The following is a 17652-nucleotide window of genomic DNA, read 5'->3' as shown; positions in this document are numbered from 1 at the left end:
GGAAGATGTAATTATACAGCCGAGGATATATTCTCAAAAGGGGCTACTTGTTTCAGGGTTTTTTTAAAGCTTGTATTCCAATTTTATTGAATGGAATAGTTACCAGTATGTCTAACGTAGGATGCTTCAGTCCTAATCATCAGAGACTTGGTTACTGTGACATAGAATCACAGAATCATAGAATGGTTTGGGTTGAAAGGGACCTTTAGAGGTCACCTAGTCCAACTCTGCTGCCATCAGCAGGGACATCTTCAACTCAGTCAGGTTACTCAGAGCCCTGTCCAGCCTGACCTTGAGTGTTTTCAGGGATGGGGTATCTACCACCTCTCTGGGCAACCTGTTCCAGTGTTTCACCACCCTCATTGGAAATAATTTCTTCATTATATCTGATCTAAATTTACCATCTTTTAGTTTAAAATTATTACCTCTTGTCCTGTCACAGCAGGCCTGGCAAAAAGTTTGTCCCCATCTTTCTTACAAGCCCCCTTTAAGTACTGGAAGGCTGCAATCAGGTCTCCCCGCAGCCTTCTCTTCTCCAGGCTGAACAACCCCAGCTCTCTCAGCCTGTCCTCATAGGAGAGGTGCTCCAGCCCCCGGATCATTTTTGTGGCCCTCCTCTGGACCCACTCCAACAGTTCCATGTCTTTCTTGTGCTGAGGGCTCCAGAGCTGGACGCAGTACTCGAGGTGAGACCTCACCAGAGCAGAGAAGAGGGGCGGAATCAATTCCCTCGACCTGCTGGCCATGCTTCTCTTGATGCAGCCCAGAGTACGGTTGGCCTTCTGGGCTGCCAGTGCACATTGCCGGCTCATGTCCAGCTTTTCATCCATCAGTACCGCCAAGTCCCTCTCAGCAGGGCTGCTCTCGATCCTTTCTTCCCCCAGCCTGTATTGATACTGGGGGTTACCCCAACCCAGGCACATGACCTTGCACTTGGCCTTGTTGAACCTCATGAGGTTCACACAGGCCCACCTCTCCAGCCTGTCCAGGTCCCTCTGGGTGGCATCCTGTCCCTCAGGCATGTCAACCGCACCACTCAGCTTGGTGTCATCTGCAAACTTGCTGAGGGTGCACTCGATCTCGCTGTCTGTGTAGTTGATGAATATATTAAACAGCAGTGGTCCCAGTACAGACCCCTGAGGGACACTATTTGTCATCAGTTTCCATCTGGACATTGAGCCATTGATCACTACCCTCTGGATGAGAGCATCCAACCAGTTCCTCATCCACCTATCAAAGCTGTATTTCTCCAATTTAAAGACAGACATCTGTAGCTCTTCCCTTGTCCACTGATGTCATCCCTCCATCACAGAAGGCCATTTGGTTTATCAGGCAGGACTTGCCCTTGGTGAAGCCATGCTGCTGTCTCTTGAATCACCTCCCTGGTCTCCATGTGCTTTAGCATAGCTTCTAGGAGGATCTGTTCCATGATCTTCCCAGGCACAGAGGAGAGGTCGACAGGTTGGTAGTTCCCAGGGTCCTCCTTTCTACCTTTTTTAAAAATGAGTGCAATCTTTCCTTTTTCCCAGTCACAAGGACTTCACCTGACTGCCATGACTTTTCAAATACCATAGAAGATGGCTTGGCAACTACATCAGCCAATTCCCTCAGGACTCTGGGATGCATCTTGCCAGGTCCCATAGACTTATATATGTTCCAGTTCCTCAGATGGCCATGAACCTGATGTTCTGTTGCACTGGGTGGGACTTTGCTTGCCTCAGACCCTGTCTTGTGGTCCATCCACTCAAGAGGTGTGGAAAGAGAGGTTGCCAGTGAAGACTGAGGCAAAGCAGTTGTTGAGTACCTCAGCCTTCTCCTCATGTGTTGTTACCAGTTTGCCAGTCTTGCTCTTTGGGGCAGTACACTTGCTTTGACCTTCCTCTTCTGGCTGCCCTACCTGTAGAAGCCACTCTTGTTATTCTTTGCATCCCTTGCCAAGTTCAGCTCCAGCTGCACCTTGGCCTTCATGACCCCATCCCTACACAACTGGGCAACGTTCTGTTACGATCCAATTCTGTTTGGACGAGAGGAAGGCCCCCTTGCTTTCTAGCTGACCTCAGACGAGTCTGGGAGGCTAGGGGCAGCTAGACCAAACTCTCATTTCAGGTTCGATCCCTTTGAGAGAGATTAAGACACAGACGAGGTCAGATGTCCTAAGTCCACCCGTTTATTAATTGTTCGGGGGAAAGAGAGAAAGCAGTGACAGGAAAGGAAGGAAGGGAGGAAGGAAATAAAGTGAGAGGTCCGGATAGAAGAGAGCAGACAGTCACTACCATGGATCCACGGCGTCCCGGAGGTCCGTGCTTCTGGGGTTTTCGGTGATCGCACACGGAATCTTCGGTGGTCTCTTCACGAGGTCGGTGATCTTCCTCTGGCGTCTTCGCAGTCTGAGCCTGCAGCCTTCTTTATAGAGCACAGTCCAGCACATGCCCACACATTTCGTGCACTTTCCTTTTGGCGGGCTCCGTTCGTGCGCTTTCTTGTTGCTGGGCAGGGGCAGGGTTCTGCTTGCGTGCTTTAAGTGGCAGCAAACTGCAAGCCTTGGTGGGCAGGCGGCCCCACCTGGGTGTCCACTGCCTCAGCCAGCCTGCAAGCCGCCTTGCCTGTGGCAAGGCTGATCTTCGTGCTTATCTTCACATACTACCAAACAAAGGAGCAAGCTTTGAGACAGTTAGCTGGCTATTCAGTTTCCCACACGTTCGTATACTCTTTCCAGGATAACATGTCCCTCCTTCCACTGCCTGTGCATTTTCTTCTTTAGTTCGACAAGGAGGTTTTTACTCAGCCTTGCTGGTCTCCTGCCTTCCTTGCCTGATTTCTTACACCTGGGTATCAAGCGCTCTTGCACTCTGTGGAAAGCATCCTTAAAGATCTGCCAGCTCTGTTCTGCTCCCTTGTCTCTGAGGGCAGTTTCCCAAGGGGTCCTACTGAATAATCCTTTGAACAGCTGGTATTTTATTTTCCTAAAATTCAGGGTCCTGACTTTACTCTTTGCCTGACTCATACCCCTCAGGACTGTGAACTCCACCAGTGCATGATCACTGCAGCCCAGGCTGCCTCCAGTCTTGACATCACTGATTAGCTCACTACATAGTGACCAACAGGTCTAGTATTGCATCCCCTCTGGTAGGGCTGTCTACTACCTGGCTTAAGAAGTTATCCTCAGTGCATTCCAGGAGTCTCCTGGATTGCCTACAGCTCGCCATCTTCCAGCAGATGTCAGGGTGGCTGACGTCCCTCATCAGGACGAGAACCTGTGAGCGTGAGGCCTCCTGTAGCTGGAGTAGGAAGGCTTCATCAATAGGCTCCCACTGATCAGGCAGCCTGTAGTAGACACGAACCACAAGGTTCCCTTTGTTGTCTCGGTCTCTGATTCTTACCCGTAAGTTTTCAACCTGCTCATGGATATTCTTCAGAGACAGCTCTTCACACTCTATCCATTTCTTGATGTAGAGAGCAACCCCTCCACCCCTCCTTCCTTGCCTGTCCCTTCTGAACAGCCTGTAGCCATTGATAGCCACACTCCAGTCATGGGATTTGTCCCACCAAGTTTCAGAAATGGCAACTATGTCATAGCTTCTAGCAGCAAGGTGGCTTCCAACTCCTCCTGTTCGTTGTCCATGCGGAATGCATTGATGTAGAGGCACTTCAGCTGGGCTGTTGGCTATGTCACCTCCTTAGAGGAACACCCCTTAATTCCTTTGAGGTATTTCATGGGTGTTTCCCTTTTGTTTCCTGTTACCTCAGGAGCCCCTGGCTCATCTCTGTAAGACTTCAAGTGTGCTGCAGTGTAGCTAGCACATCTCGGAGCAAAAGGCTGAGGGCCCTCACTAGCACCCCATCCCTCTAACCTTGGCGTGTCATCCCACAGCCTGTCACAGGCAAGCCTGATATTATCCCTCTCCCCCTTCAAGTTTAAAGCTCTGTCCATGAGCCTCGCTAGCTGGTGAGCAAAGATGCTCTTCCCCCTTTGAGAAAGGCGAATCCCATGTGATGCCAGCAAGCCTGGTGCTATGTAGGCCACCTCATTATCAAAAACCCCCAAATTGTGATAGAGCCATGTATTAATAGACTGGGCCCATCTGTTTCTTCCGATGTTGCTGCCCACAATGGGAAGGAGAGAGAAAAAATAACCTGTGCTCCAGATTCCCTTACCAACTGTCCCAAGGCTCTGAAGTGTCTCTTGATTGCCCTTGGACTACACATTGCAGCTTCATCACCACCCACATGGAATAGCATTTAATTTGCTTTTTATTTGCTCTTCAGGTAGTCATAATTCAGTCATATTTTTACACAAGATTTTTGAAACAAAGTCACAGAAAGAGAAGGCCACTTCCTTTACACAGGTAAGAGAAATATGTGAAAATGCCTTGGAAATGTAGTTGGAAGACAGTCAACTCATCCCATTGTATGAACTCAGCAGGCCTGTACTGCTTAAGCTTCAAAGGAGAAAATGATTTAGGAGGATGTATTTTTGAATGAGCAACTCAAAAATATCTGTTTCAGTCAGCGGTCCAGAAGGTACTTCTACCAAAGTCTGTGGCACAGGGAGGTAAGTACTCAACCCAGATAATATGATTCAAACATAGATTGTATCAGTTTTCTTTAAAAACACCAAATTGTAGAAGACTCCTGGAGACTGACAGATCAACTGGAAGGTAACAGTAGGTCAGAAGGCAGCAGCAATCAGACACTGGTAGAAGGCACCAGAAAAGTCCAGACAAGGTGTCACCCAATGGAGTGGTTGTGCATATACACTGATATGGCCTACTACCAAAGGATGTCTATCAAACTCCCTTTTAAATTTAATATTGCTTACCCCTGGCATAGCCCTTGGGAAAAGCCAAAACCTGCTCCCATCCAAAATACCACAGATGATGCTGATACCAAGGATGCCAACTGCATTCTTTGGAACACGGAAGGGGATTCTGGCACATAAAATGTATGTAAATAAATAAAACACTTTACTGAGATACTGAAAATACTTCATTGAAACACACACTGAATGCTAACTAAATCTGTTACCTTTGAAGGAAACCCAGTATTTTGGTTCCACTATTTTATGGTGCAGTTTTCACACCTGCCATGTATTGAAAGCGATTGCAAATAGTATGTCCAGATACAAAATGCAGGGAAGATATTCACAGAATTCAATTTTAACACTGACAATTTGAAAATATATGATTTAATTTATTATAAACTTGGGAAAGGCTGAAAGATAAAATACTCTCTGATAGCCAAGCAACATGTGACAATTTTTTTTTTTTTTGAGCTCACGTCATTGATTGGTTTTACTTGTAGTGAGTGTAATGGCCTACTTTCAGACAGTAATGCAAGGTGGTATTAGCTCAGATACACCGGCAGTCTGGCAAGGGCATTTTTAACTCTAGTTGCCTGTATTTCATACCATGGGAAGTTCATTAGGAGGATGTTACCGTTACATAATGACAATCTAAACATTTTTTTTCTTCTTTTCCTGTAGACCAGTAACGCCTTTTAATAATATGAGAATTATCCACTGCCATTTATAACCCACTGTACCTTAAAAGCTAGCTATAAAATCTGTCATAAAAAAGAATTTTCTGAAAATCAGTAATGCGAAATAATTACAATTACGAAACAGAAACCCTAGCAGTAATCAATCAGTTTGTCTTATAGCCTTGGTTCTTTTTACAAAGAAACAAAAAACCCAAATTGTCAAAACCAAAATTGTCCAAAGAATTATTTTTTTACTCAAATTCTAATTAAATTATGTTCATTTGATTAACCTGTGCTTTATGAGCAACAGTAGTACGATAGAAATATAAATGAGCTACAGAGTAAAAAAAAGCCTTTTTCAATAAAGGACCAGGCACAGTAGCAAAAAAGAACCATCTGTAGAAATGGAGAACATACAATCTTCTGAGGAAATCCTCTCCTTATTTTCATAAGTTATCTTTCTTCTGTCCCCAAAATACTACATTGCATAACATTCATTAACACGGTGCACAACAACTTGCATAAATAATGTAATATTTCTTTCATTAACTCAAGCCTGCAACTCTTACTGGTGTGCCTGACTGGTATCACCCATCTTACACTGCAAGTAAGTATTATTCTAAATACCTCAATGAATCTACTCCTGAGTTACCAACCGTAACTGGGATGAATAGCTTAGGAACATGATTATCATTACCTCTTCCCCTTTTCCTCCTCCAGGGAAGCATAAGACTTGCATTTCACAACTAATAGAGAAAGAATGAACCACAGCTACCTTTTTCGCAGAATCGACCAGTGAAGTGTAGTGGGCAGTCGCACTGAAACGAGGTGGCCCCAGTAGGCAGAGAGAGAGGCTGACAAGTCCCTCCGTTACGGCACAGCCCTTCCTGGCATACAGTCGGCAATTCAGGGGAAATCTGAGAGGACACAACAGGGTCAGGCAACCCAGGCACATCAGAAGAAACCACAGGGAATGCTGTTGACGGATGTGTGGGTGCAGGAATCCTGAAAGGACAGAGACAAGATAGCAGAACAAAAAATCATGAGACCTAATTTTGCCACTACACTCCAGCTTCATTTAATAACAGTAGGGGGTTTTGGTTTAGAAATGCAGATTATATTTAAGAAAATATGAGTACATTAGTAATTCCCTAATCAAATCCCCATCCTGAAATCTAGCAAAACGATAATGAAGGTATTTTTCCCTGTGAGAGAGCAAGAGATAACCTCCAAACACAGAGCACAGTTTGTACGTGCTCTTGTAATTCCTTTTTGATGGATGTCAACAATGGAGTGATAAATAAATACAGGCTTGTATTATTAAATATTTTATTGCTTGAAGTTTCCAAATCTTGTAAGGCTGTTTTAGAAGACATGACTTCCATCCAAGTAGATTAAGCACGCATATGCAGAACAAAAATGCCGTAATACAGTGTCTTTTAATTCACAGAAATAACTACAGGGGGGGAAGAGAGAGAAAGACAGATGGATTTGTTTTCATTTTTCCTCACAAATTTTCTTGTTTAGAATGACATTACCTCTCTTCTCAATTTTTGAGCTCTCACATTAACTACTAGACTGATATGTTAATCAGTTGCCTCCTTTTAAATTATTTCCTACCTCAAAGTTCCTACAAATTAGTTAGCAATACCACCTATTTGTCCTAATTATCAATTCTGTTTATTAGTGCTTTTTGTTTTATCCAGAGAGGTAAACTTGAGACTCACTTGAACTGTACAAATTTAAGGCTACCCATTTACCAACCAGAACAACTTATGTGCAACACACAGATCACTATGGTGAGGGCAAAGCAAAAGAAATCAAAAGTCACAAGAAGATTCATGACTATCTAATAAGCTTTAACAATTAAAATAATAGTTTTCATTAAATTTTTCATAAGAGATAGACATTCTTCTTTCATTTTATGAAGTTCATGCGATTCTACTTTTTCTTCCCAGAAAGTAACTTCTAATACTGAAAACTGGCAACAGTAATTTAATAAAATACCTTACTATTTTTACTTTATTGGTAATTTTAAACTTTCTGAATATTTCTCTTGTGTCTTAATGTTGTGCAAAAAAAAAATCGTATTAAGAAAAGGGAGACTAGGTTGAACAGAAATGTCACTAACATTTTTGCCAAAACAGAACTAGAAATTAATAGTTCATACAATGGCTTATAGGCATCAAAGTCAGTGAAAGTTGGCATTTCTGGCAATGCGTTAAACATTAGCAGCCAAATTCTTACTTATTTTGGTGAAAATGCTGGTATAAACCTGCTTTACAAAAAATAAAATTAAAAAAATCATTTATTGGCCCCTGCTGCACCCTCTCCTCTCTCCTTGTCACTTTCTCTTGTATCAGCTAAAACTTCTGCTTCACCATGTTGTAGAGGTTGGAGCATGTCTTAAAAAGAAACATTTGAAAGGGATGGTGCATCATGACAACAAAGTGTGACTGCAGAAGCAAGGTAGATGGGGACATAGCGGTGTAATGGGACATCTTCAGTGCGACTTCACATTCTCCACTCCAGGCATCTGTCTTCTTAAATCTAGCTTCCAAATTTTTCACATGACAACCTGAAAACTGATTTTAAGAATTTACTTTTTGAAATGCATATTTTAGAAAGTACTAACCAACTTCATAATATTCTGAAAGAAAGCAATATACCACATCCCAAGTAAGTATGTTATCTATAAATCTCAGTATTGAAAAACCAGCTCTCTGAATTACCAATACAGCACCTGTATAAAGAAAATGATACAGGCTGAAAGGCAAGTAGGAAGGAACACAAGCTGGATAGAGGAGGGGCAGAAATAATTTTGAACAAAGTAAATATCTAGGGGGACCCAGAGAAAGGCACAGTGATCGAGAAAGGAGCAGAGATGGGGAAAGAACGAAAGGGACACAGGGCTTATTTGACAGCAAAGAGGAGACGCGCAGAGCAGTAATGGTAAGGGCAGCACTAGAAGGGGATACTGAAGCAGGAACACAGATTGCATCCAAAACATAAGATAACCAAAACACATGTACTATGGTGGTTAGGAAAGAGGACACAGCGCTTTCAAGGCAGTTAAAAGCCATCCACTTTATATGAGAGAAAAGCATCCAAAAAGATGGCAGACAACAGGAAAGCTAAGAACAAATCCCTAAAAGATTTTGGAGGCTGAGGACTTGCTGATAAGAGGCTTAGGATTTTAAGAAAGTAAGTGACTTCCCGTTTATTTCCATTTACATGAATAGAGTAAAACATTTCCATTTATATGAATAGAATTACAACAAAGAAATTGCTGAGTTTATAACCATCCTTTTTTCCTAAGGGAAGTAACAAACATGATCTTCATATGGGTTATTCCATTCAGAGCAGCATTAAGAGTGCACTAACGTGTGTGCTCTCTTCTACCAGGCTAGCACAGCAAATTGAAAATGCTTAGTCACCTGCTGCTGAGATTGCAAGCAGTGATTAAAAAAAAAATTAAAATCTTCATTTTCTCCCCAAACATAAACTAAATGTTTGAAAAACTCTGAACTAACAGTAGGCTTACACAAAGAATCAGACATTTACAGCAGAAATTTATTTGGAGCTATTACTGGGATTTGGGGTTGATTTTTCTATTCCTCCTGAAAAAAAACCAGCAATAAATAAAACTAAGCAAGACTTGGGGAAGAATCAGGGCATAAACTCAGCTCTCACTACCAGCTATTAGAAAGACCATTTCTCTAATGACAGATAGTCCTACAGATGACCATTGCAAAATTTATTCCTCTGAATCTGGTCACAGCTACCATTGGGGTAAAATACCGAATGAGAGAGCTATCTGCCCGACTGGCAAATCGTGCATTCTTGTGTCCCCTGGAAGCACTGATTTCCAGCTGTGGAAGTCTCACATCCCCTTTCCGGCAGGAAGCTACTGTTTTTCTCTGAAATAGAATCACAGGAGTGTGCTTCAAATGAAATGTTACGAGTGCAAGTAATGCAGCCTCGCTTCATTTTTTGGTTGACATTTTAATCCGTGGAGAAGAAAGAAAGGAAAGCTCCTTGGCAGGTTGCTTTCTCCCCGGTTCATTTGCTAGTCTTTCGCGGGGTGTCAGCCTTTGCAGTGTTGTTCTGGATGTTTTGCTTCTAGATGGTGCCTGACTGCTTACATGCCAATACCGTTTCCAGGTGCCCTGCGGCTCGCTGCCTTACTGCAAAATCAGAGACGGGTTTGCTGGGCTGCTTAGTGGGGCAAATGTCTGCAGCTGCACTCAGAAGCCGTCCAAGCTGCTGCTGTGAATAAGCAATGACCTCAGTTCAACACAGTTTAACAAAAACATTTATTTGAATAAAGAGCCGGGAAGTGTTTCAAGTAATTTAGTAATTGAGGTGTTAGAAGTTTTGACAAAGTGTAACAAAAATAAATTAGGCAAAACTTGATTCACTGATACTACACAACAGGGACACAATTTTCTGGTTTGATTTTTTTTTCTTTTCCATTTCCCAGCCTGTCACTGCCTCTAAGGTCAATAATGCAACATGAAGATCTTCTAACTTGCTGCAAGCATCAACACATTGTTTTTCATCTTAATATAAGCTCAAACGGCTGAGTTTGAGAGGCCTGTAACCTTGTGTTTCATGGCTGAGTGCATGTAAGTTTGAAACGCTTGTCTAAATATAGATGTTAGTGCAATTTGAAGTCTTGTTTATTCTGTATCACAATTCTTTACGACTCAGGGAGATGTATCATCAACTGAATGGCAGAAACATATAGCACTCGGGGATCATGCTCGATGTTATGTTGTTAAACCAAAAGCACACATAGCCTAACTTACTGAGCTTCCTGCTCCCCTAAGCTCTCCTTCTCTTTTCAAAAGAGCCTGAAACTATTAGCGTGTGGAGTTAGAGACACTGTGGATTAAAAAGTTAACAAAACATCCTGGATGTCTGGCAGTGCAGGGGCTCAGCCTTGCCACGGACTGAGCTGGGTGTCGCTGGTTTAACTCCGTGCTGGTGCCAGTGACCGGAGCTGAGAGAGCTGGGACTGTTCAGCCTGGAGAAGGGAAGGCTCAGGGGGATCTTGTCAATTTGTATCAATACCTTGAGGGGGAAATACCTTGAGAGGGACGAGAAAAAATGGAGCCAGACTCTTCTTGCTGGTGGCCAGTGAAAGGACATGGGGCAATGGACGCAAACTGAAATACAAGAAATTCCACCTAAATAGAAGAAAAAAACTTTCCCCCCCCCCCCCCCCATAGGGCTGCTCTGGCTGTATAATGGACTTCAAACTGAGACCTGCAAAGAGAGCAGACTTGTCGCCAAAGTAATTCATTATCAGGCTGATGGCAGCCATGTCTGCAGCAGCACTCTGACATTTTTCCATGAGGCAGGTAGATGAGACATGCAATGGCACGGGGGTCCCAATGATATGATAAGATCTCCACTGCCTGTGTCTACTGGTACTTACGTACGTAACATTTTATTACTGAGGTAATGGATTTAACCTTATCTGATATGAGTGTGATAAGGAAGTTTGTATTTTTAGCTTGTCAATAAAGTAATTTGTGCTGGGAAGCAACTGCTTCTATTTGCAGTTTTCTTCAGTGGAGAAGTGTGCGCATGCCACTTTTCTCAGGTTGTGACAGAATAGTATTTTAAGCAAACGTTTTAGATTTTGGAGCCAAAAGAAAGATTTTTCAAGGTTGTCTGGGACTGACTGGGCAGTCGGATGTTTCCTTGTTTCAAAAAACTTGCCTGGGCAGAGGGGGAACAGAGAGGGGAGGATGAGCTCTGCGGAAGCAGAGTGGTGGGCTGCCCCCCTTGGCTTCTTCCAGTGGGCAACAACTGAGCACGTGTTGGTCAACAGGTGTTCATGGGGGGAATGCGTGATCGCCAAAGACCCTCGCTGTCCCACCGACACCCCTGACCCAATTTGAGAACTTTCAAGAACACCTGATTGCACAGAAGCAAGATGGTTGCCACCCCAGGGGTGGTCCTGGACTAATGAGGCTCTGTAAGGATGAGAGCACACGTTTTGCTTTGTCAATCCATCACCTACGGATCCAGACTCTGCCTCAAGATGACCACACAGGATCCAAGGGTGGTGATACCTCTCCTTTTTCTATACTCGCCTTTCTTTTTTTTTTCTTGCTTCTTCCATTCTTTCTCCACTTCTTTACCATATATTCACATATATAAGTTTTGGACAACTTGCGACGTGTTGTGCCAAAAATAGTTCCTTAGCCAAACTGCCTTTGTTAATTCGTTAAGTTTGCCAGTTTGTTAAGTTTGCCAGTTAATAAAGTCACCAGTTAGATTGTTCCTCTGAGTCACTGTAGTGACTACCAGCTCTGCTAGGCTTTTTTTTGGTACACAAACCCTCAGGGGATCAAAAAGATTCACCCATCTTGCAATCCACAGCATGGGACAGGACAAAGGGCATTAGCATGTATGCTAGAATATAATTTCAAAAAAACTTATGAAACTGAAAACCACTTCATTGAAATGTTGGTTTAAACAGGAATAAAAAACTAGTACCTTGCATGTAATTTGGCAAGAAGGAACAACGCCTTTTACAGGCTGCTTATTTCACTGTTCATAACCATGTCAAGAGGAACACTTTAAATGGCATTTCACTGATTTCAATGATCTGCAGAACAGTGTATCTGCACATTTACCCTACTGGAGAAACCACTTAAATCACTCAACATAATAACTGAGAAAACAATTTAAGAGACTACCAGATTGGGATTATTTTTGTTCAGCAGTTTATATGTGAATCTTATTTCCTCACCCATCCCAGTCTTTGTTTGATTTGGAAGAATCAGATGTCTGTTTTCCTAATAGAGATGACTTATGATCAGGCATATCTCTTTAAAAAATCCAATTCTTAATGTATGCTCCAGGCTATGAGCCCAGCTTCTCCCTCCTACTAGGCACAACATTTGGTAGCAGAACTCAGTGATAGTGTAGTTGCAGCTTTCCATTTAAAAATTCGCAGTTGCTATAACATCATTTGCAACTGCTTTTGCACACACAGCATCTCATTTAATGGTGCAAACTCTTAGCAATGCAAATAATATATTTGATATACCATGAAGCAGAGGATGTGAGAATGCAATTAACAGATATAATGAGGTTTATGAAAGCTCAGTTTACAAATCCAAAGAAAAATCACGAACTCCAGGATCCATAGCAGTGCCAGATGTAGGAAGGAATGTCAGGTATGGAAAGAGAGGCGAAGAAGAAAAGAGGAAAAGGAAATACATGTACAGAGGCATATTTCTGTTCCATTTGCTTTAAAGCATGTACATTCCATAGACTTTGAAACATATAAATAAGTGTAATAGCAAAAGCCTTCCTAAACAAGACATTAAAGTGAGTCTTCCCTAGATGAATCTTCCTTGAGACGGTATTAGGAAAAAAAACCCTCTTAGTCCCTAAGTTTAGGACATGACAAATAATGGTTTTGCTAGAACTGAATTTCTGTACCAAATCCAGTCCTCTTTTTACTTGGCTTGCTTGCAGAAGTAAATGAACATTGAATATCTCAATTTTTCGCACCAATCTTTATTTTGGCTTGGTTTTGCTGTTTCATAGCCTTCCCCATCCTCCCTTTTAAGCCCCTCAACTTTCTATCAAAAAAAGGGGAGCAATCAAAACTACTGAGCACTGACTGGACCAATGTGCAAATCTTAAACGTTCTGAAGCTTAAGCAAATCTCAAATCTGAACTTCAGCTTTCTGTTTTATATTTAGTCAATAGCCACAGCTAGAAAACCTCTTCCCAGTTTCATCTTAGCTGCTTTTTAGAAAAACAGCACTTGAAATGCCTGAGTACTGCATCTTTTTGTTGATTTATGCAACTACTTTTGTTTCTTGAAACTAGTGGTTTTGAATGGTTTCCTTCCCTCCTTGAAGATTCTCTAAGCAGATCAGAAATGTTATTTTTTGATTAACATGGCACTGTACTTGTCCTTCTGAAAAGCCTCTGCAAGATTACAATATAACCATTCTGTCCCAGTTCTAAATGGATGAGTAGATTGTACTGGGTAAATTGAGTTCCTGTAACAGAGATGCTGTGAGAGCTATCTAAAAAACCGTAATTCCAGAATGGAGTCACTACTGTTTACCAAAGCTTCTACCTAGCTTCAAGGGCTAAAGACTTTTTTCTACCTCAGTGATGTCATCCATAATTTAGACTCCAAAATAGAAGACCTACCTATGGAATATTATCACACAATGTGTCTGTGAAGGATAAAGGAGAATCACTTCTAGATCCTGAATATGCAATTGATTTCCTAAGTAATAATTCATCTCAGGAAAGGCTTCTGCATTGTAATTCTTGGGGCTGCAGTAGCCAAACCTTTGGTCTTTGCACGCAGTGAAGATTCTCCAGATGGCTACAGCCCTGCCCCACCAAGAAAGAAAATGAAATGCTTCAAGAGGTGGATACAGTGGAAAAATCCAAGTCTGTACTCAGATGAATAGTCTAACCCAAGGGATGGGGAACCATATGCAAACACCTTTCCCTTCTCCACTCAACCCAATGAATGCTTGTTCCACGCAGGACAGGACAGAGCAAAGGACTGGTTTGGGGAGTTCTTACAGCACTTCTGGTAGCAGACTGGCAACTTTATAATTCTATCAAACTGAGGACACAAATGAAGTCAAGTGTCTGATAAGCGAGAGCAGTGCTCTTACCATTGATCTGAAGAATAACAAGGGAAAGCAGGTATGTACCACAATGGGATATGTCTTACAGAATCATAGAATTGTTTAGGTTGGAAAAGACCTTTAAGATCATCAAGTCCAATCATTAACCTAACACTGCCATTCCACCACTAAACCATGACCCTAAACACCATGTCTACCTGTCTTGTACAGTGTCATCTCAATTTCTTCTGGGCATGCCTAGTAGATCTTGCCCTCTATGAGATACACTTCCAAAAGATGAGTAGAGGCATTCTCAGACCCTAACAGGAATGAGGGCGACTCTCAAGAGAATCAAAGTGCTTCCAGAAATGCATGGAAACACACACTTTGGCAGATTGGAACTTCAGTGCACCCTGATTACATTACAGATAAAATGCAATTCTGAGAGTACATACTTTGGTTTTAGGTGCCTCATGTAAGAATAGTTTAGGTATCTAAATAATTTTCACAGACAGAGTCCTTAATCTTTTCTTTGCGTTTGTTTCCCCATGTGCTAAAAATAGTTCTTGTCTATGTAATAGAAGTATGGGAGGCCTACATTGTTTTATAAATATTAATTAAGATTGCTGGATAGAAAGTATTTTGCCATTCAGAGGTTGTGTGGCTGGAGAGAGACAGGAATATAAAAAGGCATTCTGTATCACACACTACTGAAATTACCATGAGAGCTCACCTGCAAAGCAAGATGAGACAGACATGTAAAAATCATTAGGACAGAAAGAGTTAAAAATTGAGAGTACTGTTATGCATTATCTACACTTTCTTCCAGACTTAATTTCTAATTATATCATAATGTTGGAGATGGCTGGCATGCATAAACACAAACATCATTTATTCATCAGTAATCTGGCATTTAATTAAAATATTACTGCATTCTCATTGAGTGCGTAAGGAAGAATGTTGTAAATATGGCAGGTCAAAAAGTCCTCATGATATTAACAGATATAGTAAAAAAAAAAATGCTACTGAAAACTTGCAAAATAGTATTTTACAAGGTAACAGAAAAGGAACAAAAATAATAGGCCTTTATGTACATTTTTTCTATGAGGAAAAAATGATTTTATAGCCAATAAAGCATGTGTCACAGATGAGAGAGTAAACAACAGCCCATAGTGGATCTGAGTACTGGGGTTTACATAAGAACCCACAAGTTTAGAGCTTTTACCCTCCTTGATTATGTCACGCGCTCCCTCGTGCCCTCACTGCACCCCATGCCCTGTTATGTTCACTAGGTCTCCACTTTCCTTCCCAACAGGGAGGTTTCTGCTGGTTTGGGAAACTTGGGTGTAAAGTCAAGTTGATTTATACTGAGCTGCTGCTCATAATAACTGGTTACCAGCCATGGTCCCTGTGCATCCCCTGGTATTCATCTTCATGCATCTTTCTCATCTTCAGTACCTTCCCCCACTTCCAGGATCGTTCCTCCAGCCAGGATGTTCACCTCCTTCTTTCCTGGCCCCCTTCTTTTGTCCAAGACCACATATTCTTTTCAACAGCTCTTATTTTTCAGCACTCGCTTTTCTCTCCAGAACCCCAGCACCCATTTTTTTAAATAGTCTCTCTGTGCAGAAGCACAATGTGAGATCAGCCTCCTAAATGGTGCTTTTGACTCATGTCCCTTTATTAATTGGAGGTTTCATGATGTGCTACTTCTGTTTGGTCCAAACATTATCAAAATTTACAACCGCCTCATACTGATTGCAGCTATCAAGTAAGAGGCTTCTGTTTGAGAATTCAGAAATTCAGTTTTGGATATCTGCGCACGTGTGTGCACAATTATCTGCTGCCTGCTATTGTTTACAATTTAATAATTTTTTTTTCCCTAAAGCAGTATCATATTTTAGAGAGCTCTAGTGTAAGAGGCAATGCTGGTAGATGTCTTTTCCTTCTTTCTCATATTAGCATGAAATGACTGTAAGGGTATGCTGAACGAATTTATGCTCTTATTAATGGGATTTTCATAAAGGAAAGTTGTTAGATGCTGGAGTACAACGTACTCTTCTTTCACAAAACTGGAAAGCTATTTGAATTTTGGCCACAATGTGGTTTTGCAGTGGACACTCACTTTACTAGAAAGTGAACAAATAGTATAGCAATGACAGTGACAGCAGCAACACAAACAATCAATAACAAAGTAATTAACAATTTCAATACTTATTACCTCATGTTCAATCTCTCTTCGATTCCAAATTCTCCAAGGCATCAACACGCCACCCAAAACAGCCTTTTCCCTCCTAAATATCTGAAGAAATTTCATCTGACAATCAAACCCTTAGGACAGAATTCACTTCATCAAACATTATCTGCCTAAGAGTTTGGAAACCTGCCTGAGCTCATCACCTTGGTTCTCCCTGTAGACGATACATATGCAGAGAGAGGCATCTTCGCTTCATCCCACTGTAAGATAGGTGACCACCTATCTCCAGGTGGCACTGAACAAGTTAACTCTGATGAGTGCGGACAAATTCCTACTTCTATTTGCTATGTCACCCTTCAAAATCATGTATGTTGTGATTATATAACTGATAACCATCCCAAGCCATTTTTTGGTATTCAAAACATTTGCTAAAAGCATTCCCTATGAATCGCATACCTTTACAGCAAAGGATACATCTTACTTTACCCTGTTACAACCTAAAGTGATCTTTCTAAACCTTTAAGCAAATTACGTTTGCAATGAAGAGACTGATATGACTTTAACATTAGCAAGACAATGTGACTCTGGTTTAGCAAAAATTTAAAACATGGGAAGATAGTAACAGGCAACATTATCAAGACTGCAACTGGGAAGTTTTCTTATTAGTGTGAATAACTGAAGAAAAGCATAACAGTTGACAGACAAAAAACAAGGAGAGGAAACTCCAGATGCCTTGTCAGCAGATTTCTGTCTTTCAACTTGCAGAAGAGTACTCAAAACTGCACAGGAATCAAGATCAAATGCAGCAGCAGAACAACAACATGCCACTGTTCTGCACTAAGCTATTCCATTTTGGTTAGGACTAGGAATAATTAAGTAGCTGCCTTTTCTTGACCTGGATTACTGTGCTGGTTTTGACTGGGACAGAGTTAATTTTCTTCATAGTGGCTAGTATGGAGCTATGCTTGCATTTGTGCTAAAAACAGTGTTGGTAACACAGGGATGTTTTGGGCTGACACAGAGTCAAAACCTTTTCTGCTCCTCACCCCGCCCCACCAGCAAGTGGGCTGGGGGTGCACAAGAAGCTGGGAGGGGGCACTGCTGGGACAGCTTGAGCCCAACTGACCAAAGGGATATTCCACAGCGTATGACACCATGCTCAGCATATAAAGCTGGGGGAAGAAGAAAGAAGGGGAGTTCGTTTGGAGTGATGGTATTTGTCTTCCCAAGACACCATTACGCGTGATGGAGCCCTGCTTTCCTGGAGATGGCTGAACCCCTGCCTGCCCATGGGAAGTAGTGAATGAATTCCTTGCTTTGCTTTGTGTGTGTGCATGGCTTTTGCCT

At 41.9% G+C, this 17652-nt stretch overlaps 1 protein-coding gene across 1 annotated transcript in view; it reads right to left on the bottom strand.

The window, feature by feature from the left end:
• The window catches only part of EYS (eyes shut homolog), a 904272-nt gene that overhangs the window by 238709 nt on the left and 647911 nt on the right, over nucleotides 1-17652 (bottom strand). Inside the window, exon 35 of the mRNA XM_035895612.1 lies at nucleotides 6254-6483. Within this exon, the coding sequence (XP_035751505.1) occupies nucleotides 6254-6483 (230 nt within the window). The remainder of the gene's footprint in view (nucleotides 1-6253; nucleotides 6484-17652) is intronic.

The sequence above is a fragment of the Egretta garzetta genome, unplaced genomic scaffold, assembly GCF_000687185.1.
Source record: "Egretta garzetta isolate BGI_Z169 unplaced genomic scaffold, ASM68718v1 scaffold55, whole genome shotgun sequence".
Lineage (NCBI taxonomy): Eukaryota > Metazoa > Chordata > Aves > Pelecaniformes > Ardeidae > Egretta > Egretta garzetta.
The sequence above is the reverse complement of the archived record's forward strand: the minus strand, read 5'-3'. Positions and strand labels throughout refer to the sequence as shown.